General features: G+C 35.5%; 1 protein-coding gene across 1 annotated transcript; it reads left to right on the top strand.

Moving 5' to 3' along the window:
- The first annotated feature begins 2,189 nt into the window (after positions 1 to 2,189).
- On the top strand, positions 2,190 to 9,320 carry LOC136002388 (retinol dehydrogenase 8-like). The gene is made up of 6 exons (XM_065657351.1): positions 2,190 to 2,286; positions 3,518 to 3,679; positions 4,967 to 5,146; positions 6,216 to 6,309; positions 8,012 to 8,195; positions 9,087 to 9,320. The coding sequence occupies exons 1-6, from the start codon at positions 2,190 to 2,192 to the stop codon at positions 9,318 to 9,320; spliced, it is 951 nt and encodes a 316-aa protein (XP_065513423.1).
- Positions 9,321 to 9,727: the final 407 nt, after the last annotated feature.

The following is a 9,727-nucleotide window of genomic DNA, read 5'->3' as shown; positions in this document are numbered from 1 at the left end:
TCCAACTTCTAATTAAGAGCACAATGGTATTACCTTATTAACAATTTTTGTTTGGAAATATTTTATCTTTTTTTTTCTTTTTTGGACACAGACAATGTTGCAGACACAAAATCTTATTAATAAGTCGACCTGTTTGTAAGATGGTTTAGGACACTGATTTGATCATAGACACTGGCAAAACCTGTTTGCTTTAGTCCAGACATATCTTTCAAATGCAGATGTGGGTGGGCCAGGGCCATAAAGCTTGAACCCTTTTTTTTTCCAAGCCAAAATCCATACAAACATTACCATTGATTAAAATGGCATCATAACTGTGCATTCTAAAACATATTTCTTTCCAGTTTTCAAAAAATACTACACAATTTAGCTAGTACATGTGGCTAAGTGGCCCCAGTTTCTAACAGAATAATAATCTATGTTTACATAAGTGTCAGAAACTGTAAATATGATTGAGGCCTAAATCTGACTAATGCAAACATGATTTATGTGCATTAAGATGCGACTCCTACTTCAGAAAATCAAGTTAGTAAAGTTATTTGATACAAAGCAGAGGAACAGAATTGAATGTATTGCAATTTAAGGATTAGGCTCAAGTGTTTTGTATGTTAAAAGTGCGTCTCAGCCAACAAACTTATCTGTTGTATTTCAGCAGCTCTGCAGGTAGAAGTGTGATAAACTGCTTGGGTAGTAGGTAGGTCTTTCACCGTTTATGGAAACATGTTCCACAAATGCAACTGTTCTACTTTACGCAGTTATACAAAACCAGGCACACATTTCGCTACGTTTGACAAGGTCAAGATACACTCATCTAAAGTATTTCTGCAGTTTCAGATTATGTATTTTGCTATTATGAAAATTATGATGTAGCAAAAATATACTGTTTACTTATGGAAATAAATACATTGTGTGTTTTAGATCAAGTTATTTGTTTCTCTCCATTATAGCAAATGAAAAACATTAGAACTAGGTTGACCAGTGTAATAATTGAAAAATATTAAACTACAATTTTTTTTTCCTCTCTTTAGGCAGATCAATTTGCCTTTAGGCTAGAAATCTATGCATTACATTTCAGGAAGTTTGTTTTGTTTTGTTTTGTTCTTTTTAAAGCAAAGGAACATGTAAGCCCTTCAAACTGGGATTTCAAGTGGAAAATATAACCAATCTGGAATTACAGTTGCATCACACCACTAGTGGAATTCCACTAACGTAGCATTGCATAAAGCCTCACTTGCTCCTCCTACATGCACTAAATATAAATGTGCATGAGCAGCAAAAGCAATTTGCCTAATATCTGAATCAGCTAAATAGTATTTGCACTAAAATTGTGTATCTCGATGCTAACTTCTCTGGTAGAACTCTGTGGGTCAAACCTGATGAATGAGTAGAATCATAATTACATTTTCTCATTAACTTTTTATGCTGTCTTGCTATTTTGTTGCTTGCCTGAGAAGTTAATAATTCCACCCATTATACTGTTCAAGTGAATTTATTTGTTTGGATAAGGAGGGGCATTTTTTTTAGCATCGTAATTTCAGTTAAATGTTTCTGTAGAGTCCTACGTTTCTTAAGTAACTAACCAATTTACATCTCTGCAAATCCTGCATTGCCTCGACGTGGAGTTATTGAATCTTGGGAAACATTTTTCTATATATAATGGCATTGCAATTAGCTGAATACTGTTCAGAAGGCCAATTGCTAATTAAGGTGGTTCTTTTTCTGTCGCTCAGGTTGGTTTATAACTTTCACAAGAGTGAACACCTTTAGCAGCGGGATCCCACTTTGGGTGCAGTTTATTTTCCATAGACATGAGTGGAGGACTTGACACTGCAGACCAATTGTAATTGGGGCAAGGCTGTTCCTGCCAGTGGTATGCAAACTGGTTATTCCACTATTCAAAAAAAAGTCCATGTAGCTTACAAATGTCTCATTTTAAAGATGAATCAAGTTTCTGTTAAATATAGCCCATGTTGATAATGCAGATTATAAGCTCATGAAGGAGCATCTGCTTTGTGTTTTTGTCTAGTTGGAGATTATCCCTTAATCATGCAGGGCCAAGGTGTGCATTTTCAGATTTGTTGACTCAGGAAAGCTGGAGATAGCATTAAAGGCCAATGACGTTATACTGGAGCTACATTTAGGTTGTTGCTCCTCTGAACAAGAACTGTTGCTTGAACCACCTCGTGAAAAGAATGGCGAGAAGAAATGTCCTTATCACAGGTTGCTCCTCAGGAATTGGATTTGCCTTAGCTGTAAAAATGGCAAAAGACGAACAGAAAAGATTTAAAGGTAACAATATATCTGCTATTTATCTTTATAAAAATATATTCTTCAAGGCAGTACTGTTTTTGACTCTGTGATCTAACAGGTGATTGTACTCAGTTTGGTGACTTGTTTCTTGTTAGTTTCCCTCCTCCTACTGTCATGAAAATGCAATACAGTGAAAATATACTGCTTTCTGTAAGCAGATGCTGTTTCTGTACCTGTATTGAAACTCAACAGCTACTTACACTGAATAGTTCGCAAAGGAAAAAAAAAAGCATAAACCACTAGTATGAAAACAAATAGCTGAAAACGTCTGAGGTATGCTACCTTGGTTATACATTCACAGTCGTAGTTAGCTTTGCTTCTGGCTACTAAAATCTTTGTTGAATGAAAGGTACGTGCCCATTTGAGGACCAAATAAAAGACTTTAGGAAAACAGTTCTTGAATTTGCAATTTTGTCCTTAAAGTAAGTTTCATTATTCCAGCCCTGTGTAGGCATAACAGGGTGAAAAAAGGGGTTGGGATTTGTCTTTCTGCTGCAAAATGAGATATTTGCTATGATTAAAAATGGCTGGCAAGGCAAATACAGCAATCTGTGGTGATTCAGTTTCTCACACTTACTCTTACAGTATTTTACTCCTAACTGACTGGATGCAGATTCACAGTCTTCTGGGTAATTAGGCCACAATAATGATAATCTCTATTTTGAGAAGTAGCTTGCAAAAATAGACATTTTTGCAAACCTAAGGAAGCATCTGTCTTCCACTTTTTAATAAGATTATGGTTGTTCTGCTAAACATGTTGACAGTGTTTAAAAAACAAACCAAAACCTAACCCAACCAACCAAAAAAACCCCACAACCACCCCCAAAACCAAAACCAAAAATAAACCCCAAACCACTACATCTGGAATCCAAAATTAGGTTTTAGGTACCTAAAAATTATTTGGTGGCATAGCTTGATACTCATTATTTGAAGTTTTGGTGATAATATTATCTTCAGACACTCTGTGTTTTTCATGTGCGTAGTGGTTTAATTATTCTCCTTTAGAATTTTGTGAAGGTTTCAGAACCAGACTCTGGGAAATCAGTGGCAATATATATTGAAAATAGATTCTTTCTACCTTAAGTTTTTATGTGGGTTCTATCATTGATATTTTAGATATAGATGTAAAAGCAATATTCTTTAATACTTCTCAGTAAGACTGCCACGGCAAGTTTTCTTTCTGATAACTGTTGCTTCTGGTGTGTTGCAGTGTATGCCACAATGCGGAATCTGGCCAAGAAAGAGCCACTCGAGGAAGCTGCAGGTCGCAGGCTGGGCAAAACCCTCGAAATTAAACAACTGGATGTCTGTGATGAACAGTCTATTAAAACTTGTGTGAATAGTATCCCTGACAGAAGGATTGATGTCCTAGGCAAGTACAGGATGCGTATGCTATGAACAGATAGCGGTTTTCTATCAAACATCTTTTCGAATACTCTGGAGAAGTTTCATTAGTGTATTTTTTTAAGGATCAAAGTAATAATAATTATATAGTGTATTCTGCTCAAGATTTTTAAGGCTTCATGCAGACATGAATGGATTAAATCTCATCATGCTTCTATGAAGTAGGGAAGCTTGTTCGCCCTGTTTACAAAGGAGAAACTTGATCACAGAGAAGTGTCTTGGATTATACAGTTTGTAGTAAATGTGAGAATTTTTGCCTAAATGGGCATCTTCATGTACAAGTCTTTCTGCCTTATCGATGAAGTGTAGCCCTATGTACAAGGAAGGCAAACCGCATTTGGGAACTGGCAAGTAAAAGAAAAATGCAAAGAACATTAAGAGTACTTCCATTTTTGTCTTGAGAATTGTAATTTACAAATCATTCAACGAGATGCGTTTTCAGACTGCTTTGCTAAAAATAAATATTAATATGTTAGTAGGATGGAAATTGCTTACACCATCAACTATTAAATCTTCTCTAATAGAAAGTTATGGACCTGCCTTTATTTGGATTAATTATTAAAGCACTGCCTAACAAGCTGCTTCTGCAAACTGTATTATACTCTAATCTGACACACTGGTTCTAGTGCAGAATGCCAGTTCTATCACTCGTTTCCCACTTAGAAATATCCAGGAGGAAAAAAAAAATCAATGGAAGTGTGTGGTTTGTTTTGCTTTGGTTTTGTGGTTTGTGTTTGGTTGGTTGGTTGGTTTTGGGTTTTGGTTTTTTGTTGTTGTTTGGTTGGTTTTTTTACCTTGCAGATGTGAATGTTAAAAAAAGTAAAAAGCAGACCAAATATCGCCTGGTCCATCAATTTTTGGAATGGAGACTTCTATTCTTTCCTGTGGGTGTTGTCTGTAGTCCCTAATCCTTAACGCTGAATTATAAACAAATATAGATAATTCTTGGCTCATTTTCCTGTAATCCTTTTATAATTTTAAAAAAATGACTAGTCAGGAATAAATCAGTTAAAATGCAAAACATCAGATAATTTAAATTGGATTAAAAGCATAATTAAAAATTTTTTAAATGGAAATTTCAAGTGTATTTGCAAAGGTTTAGTGACAGAGTAACATCTTTTATTCCTTTCTTTAAGGTTTATTTAAGGATCACTTAATCCTTAATCCTCATTTTACTTTCAAATGCTTTCCAGTAAAGATTACAAGTTAGTGTTTATGGAGGTTATCGTTCACTGTTGTTTTCCATTTTGTGCAGTTAGCAATGCTGGAATGGGGCTCATTGGACCTATTGAGTGTCAGACCATTGAGGAAATGAAAACTGTGATGGATACCAACTTCTTTGGACTGGTTCGACTCCTGAAGGAGATTTTGCCTGACATGAAGAGGAGAAAGAGCGGCCATATAGTTATAATAAGCAGTGTTATGGGAATACAAGGCAAGTTGGTTTTTTTGTTTGTTTGAACTAAGAGTTCAGTATTCAAAATCTAAAGTTTATCTATTTTATCTGGAAAAAAAAAAAGGTAAGAACTAGCATATCTAACTATTGTGCTTTGTAGTTTTAACTCTAAAAAGCACAGCACTTAGACCTGACCTTTTTATGCATCTAGGTAGAATGTTACTACACATCTACTCTCAAGACATTTTAACAACAAAACCTGCAGAGTGCTATTTTTTTTTTTAGTTTTAACTCAGATTCTAATGATTTTTATTTATTTTTTTAAATGTTATTATTTTCATTATCTGGGAAACAGGGCTTTGTAGCATTACTTTTCTCTTTCCTATTGGAAAAGATAACGGGGACACGCAAACATACTTACTACACTCTGCACAATAATAATGCAATAAAATCCAATCATGTCCTGGACAACTGTACCACCCTTTTGTAAAGTTTCTCCTGTCATAAAACTCCGCAGAATCTGATTTTAGTGACAGACAATGATGCTCCTACTCTTGTGCTCCATCCAGCCTAGCTGTATTTGTTTCAATTATTACAACAGTGGCATTGATCTTACCTGGATTATTCTGGTGAGTGAGGGTCTTAAGACAAACTGCAAGATTTGTTATTGTTTAATACAATACTTACCATCCACCTTGATGGATTGATGTGGTGCTTTTTCTAAATCACTCAGGTGCAAGGTGGATCTCTTGCATAATCAGCTTCCGTGTTCATCTACAGCCTATTAAAGTCCTGCTGACAAATAATGCAGATGGTATTGTATGTAGAGACACTTTCATATCTTGGACTACAAAATATTTCATATCATCCAAAGAGATCATGGCATCCTCTAGGAGGAGGAAAAGCATTAGACAAGTATCTTTTCCTAGAATGTGCTATTTTGAGAATATATCCAAAAAGTCAGTGTTTAGATTCAGTATATGCAAGGATTTTTCTAATTTTTTCCAAGCAAGATTGTAAATTTTGGGAAAATACAAGGTTTTTAAAACTAAACTATTAGTATGTTGAATACGATCACATTCTCAGGATGTTTTGCTTGTACCCTCAGGTATCTTATTTAATGATGTTTATGCTGCATCTAAGTTTGCTGTGGAAGGATTCTGTGAAAGTTTAGCTATACAAGCACTCAAATTCAAACTGCAGTAAGTATTCATCCACTGGTGTAAACTGTATTTTGGATAGTTTTAAATATATTCAGAGCTAGCAAACAGATTTTTAAAGCTTGCTGTTATCTAGCAGAAAAAGGCTGAGGAACCCATGGAAATTGAACATCATAAAAGGCATAGAAATGTCCAATTTCTTCACACTACATAAGCAAATAAAAAGATCTAGATGCTAAAATAAACATTTTCTCTTGAGCAGTTGAAGGCTGTTTAGCTTTGGATAAAATACAGTTTATGTAACACTTCTGAAAACAGATTCTTGCATAGACTATCATAGGAATAAAGTTATAATATCAACCTGTAATATTTTCTTTAGAAAGGATAACAAACTTCTTAGGCAATTCACAGATAAAAGAATTCAAGGGCTCATCATAGAGAGAGACCAAGTGGAAATCCATCTAAATGGAACAGAGGGTGAGATACCTATAAGGACAGGAGGTGGGAGGAGAGTGAGAAGAATGTGGTGTTCTGTTTCTTAATGTTTAAGGCGGTATGTAAGAGAATGTCCTGTTCATCATCTGTGGGACTTTGGAGTTTGATTTGTCACATGCATATTTACATTTGTGTAATTCTGCTACTATTCTTCGTGTGAAGTCCAACAGTTGTCAAATATCCATTGCATCTCCGTGTGCATAAGCATTTAGACCTTGTGCTACGGGAGCAGAGACGGCTGCTGTCACGGGATTTGAGACAAAGCAGTATCCAAACTGTGATTTTTGCATACTGCTCTGAAAAGTCTGGAGGGCTTTAAAATAAATATATTGTAATGATACACAAGGATATTCCAGAATTCATAAGATTTCATGAGTATAAGATACAGAAAAAAGGGGGTTAAAAAAAAGATGTAGAATGGGAGAAGTTCCAGGTCCAGTGTGAGGAGTCATGCAAAAGAAAAGGCTTTAGTTTCAGCAGCCCTTGAGGGGCAATAGCCTGATTTAGTTCTAAAGAAGAGCCTGATCAGAACTCAAGTCTAAGAAGAGGTCTGATCCCGAAGAGTGTTTTGATAAACACAGTGGCTGGGAGTAATTACTGCCTGAGGAAAAGAACCAGGAAAGAACTGACCAGTATTTGAGTCATTTGCTATAATACACTAGTGAGCAAAAGAAAGTTTTTCAGATTTGGCAGCGGTCAAAATCTGTCCACCCAGAGAAAAATTCTCTATATTGTATTTTATTAAAATATTGTAGATGGATCTTGAATTATGTAACACTGACAGCTTGACAAAGAAAATCCATGTTTGGGTAATTCCCTCCTCTCTTTCAGCTACTTCTAGTATTATTGTGGGAAAGCTATAACAAAGAAATCTGTGTAGGATTTTGTCCAGAAAGTAATGAATTTTGTTATAATCCTTTAATTATTTTTCTTAATATTTTATAAGTTCTTACGGATAAATTATCCTTAGATTCCACAGCTGTGAGTCAGCAGATAACAACTGCACTCATTTCTGCCATGAACTAAGTTACAGCACTTCCCTGAAATTTAAGCTCCGCAGATTTCTACTGCTGCATGTGGATGAGAGGAGTGTGTAGTGTGCATTGCCTTTACAGAATGTACTGTTTAATGTTGCTTGCTAACATGTACTCACAGTGCAACTCTTCAATATTCTTTTTTGAGAAGCACAGAGAAGGGCATTTCCCATGAAGGACAGTCAATAACCAGTATAACTTTGATTTTCGAACAGGTTAAGTTTGATTGAACCAGGCCCGGTAGTTACAGAGTTTGAAAGAAAAGTGTTTGAAGATGGAATGAAAATGGATCTTTCAGCTGCAGATGGGGAAACAGCTGAGATGTTTACTAATATTTACCTTAAAAATTACAAACAAATTTTCCAGAGCCTGGGACAAAGTGCTGAAGACGTTGCAGAGGTAACTCATCAAAAATTCTCTATCTTCTTTTTTCTTCAATGTTTTTCTTCTTTGTAATTTACAAATGCAGTGCTTGGTTTGTGGGATTTTTTTGGCAGAAGCATTAGATTTAATTAAATGTAATTGACACGATTTAAAATTATTTTTAAAAAGTCAAGAGAATCTCAAGAGTTTAAAAAACCCCTTTAGAATATTAAAAGAATGTTCGTTTTGAGGTATTGAAGACAACTGTGAATTGTAACTTAAATACCACTGAGGTATTAGATGCACATCCGATGAAGTCTAGACATTCTGCAGTGTTACCATCCATCTACACAGGGTTCCCACCATTGATTAAAGCCACTGTCCTCTCCATCTCACTAGTAATCCATTCACTAACGTGAAGTTCATGCAGCTACCCTGGACCACCAAGGCACAGTAGAACATCATGGATGTATTTTCTGGTGCTTGGGGCTTCCTGCAGGCAGACAAGTTTAGGCAAGCTGTGGAAGGGGACGAGTGCAGGTGCTTGCTGCTAAGGAACAGCTTCAGTGTCAAGTGAAGGTTCCCAGATCTTGCTGTAAAGTGCACTGTTCCGATCCTTTTCCAGTGAACTGTAAAAGAAAGGATCTACCTGTTATGGGCATATAGGCATAATTTGGGGGGACTATCAGGATACTTAGGTGCTATCACCGTGGTATAGAGAAACAGAAATAGGTCTAAGAAGAAATAAGAAGTACTTCTTATGGCCTTAAAAAAAAAAAAAAAAAAATCTAATAAAACTACCTACAGGGTTTTACATACTTCTAGCACTTTATTCTTCCACTCTTCCTCTACTTAACTGAGAACTAGTTTTTTACTTTATTATTTTGGTAAAGGTTCTTTAATAATTCTATTTCTCATTCTTGACAGCATACAGTAAAGATAATTCTTGCAGAAAATCCACCTTTTCGCCATCAGACCAACACTCTGTATACTCCAATGACAACTCTGAAATATGCAGATCCAAATGGAGATCTACCCATTGATATTTTCTACAAAATGGTTTTTCATCATGACAAAATCTTCAGTGCGAGTCTTAACTTTATCAAATTGCTAAGGTGGAGAAGTAGAAAGAGCTTTGACCTGGGAAAACCCTCACAATGAGATTATATAGTGCAAATTGGAGTTACGTCTTGTAGCCACTGATAACACGGTATGTTGTTATTCAAATGCCTTTGCTCTGTAATTGTGAAAAGGCACTCAAGATGTTTATTTGAGCTTAGCTAAGATATTCACCTCAATGTGTTTATCTTGAACTTCACAGTTTGCAGAATCTTGAAACTAAAATCCTCTAACTATAGGTTTATTCTGTTTAGTGTATGATTTTACAGCAATCTGTTTTCATGGGAGCATGACCGTCGACTGACACTTGCATATACAATATGCTTGCATGTGCAGTATTGACCCAGTCCCCTTCACTTATTAGAATATAATACATACCGAGATGTGTACTGTATGTAAATTTAGATTCTTAATATAATTTAAATATTTTATCTTTTTACTTATTAGAA

This window comes from Caloenas nicobarica, chromosome Z, assembly GCF_036013445.1.
Source record: "Caloenas nicobarica isolate bCalNic1 chromosome Z, bCalNic1.hap1, whole genome shotgun sequence".
Taxonomy (NCBI): domain Eukaryota; kingdom Metazoa; phylum Chordata; class Aves; order Columbiformes; family Columbidae; genus Caloenas; species Caloenas nicobarica.
This window is presented reverse-complemented; position numbering and strand designations above follow the sequence as displayed.

Bases quoted from the DNA above. Each gene is read 5' to 3' on its own strand.
- LOC136002388 (XM_065657351.1), top strand. From the start codon at position 2,190: ATGGCGAGAAGAAATGTCCTTATCACAGGTTGCTCCTCAGGAATTGGA. The intron at 2,287-3,517 runs GTAACAATATAT...GGTGTGTTGCAG, and splicing joins CGAACAGAAAAGATTTAAAG to TGTATGCCACAATGCGGAAT. The intron at 5,147-6,215 runs GCAAGTTGGTTT...TTGTACCCTCAG, and splicing joins CAGTGTTATGGGAATACAAG to GTATCTTATTTAATGATGTT.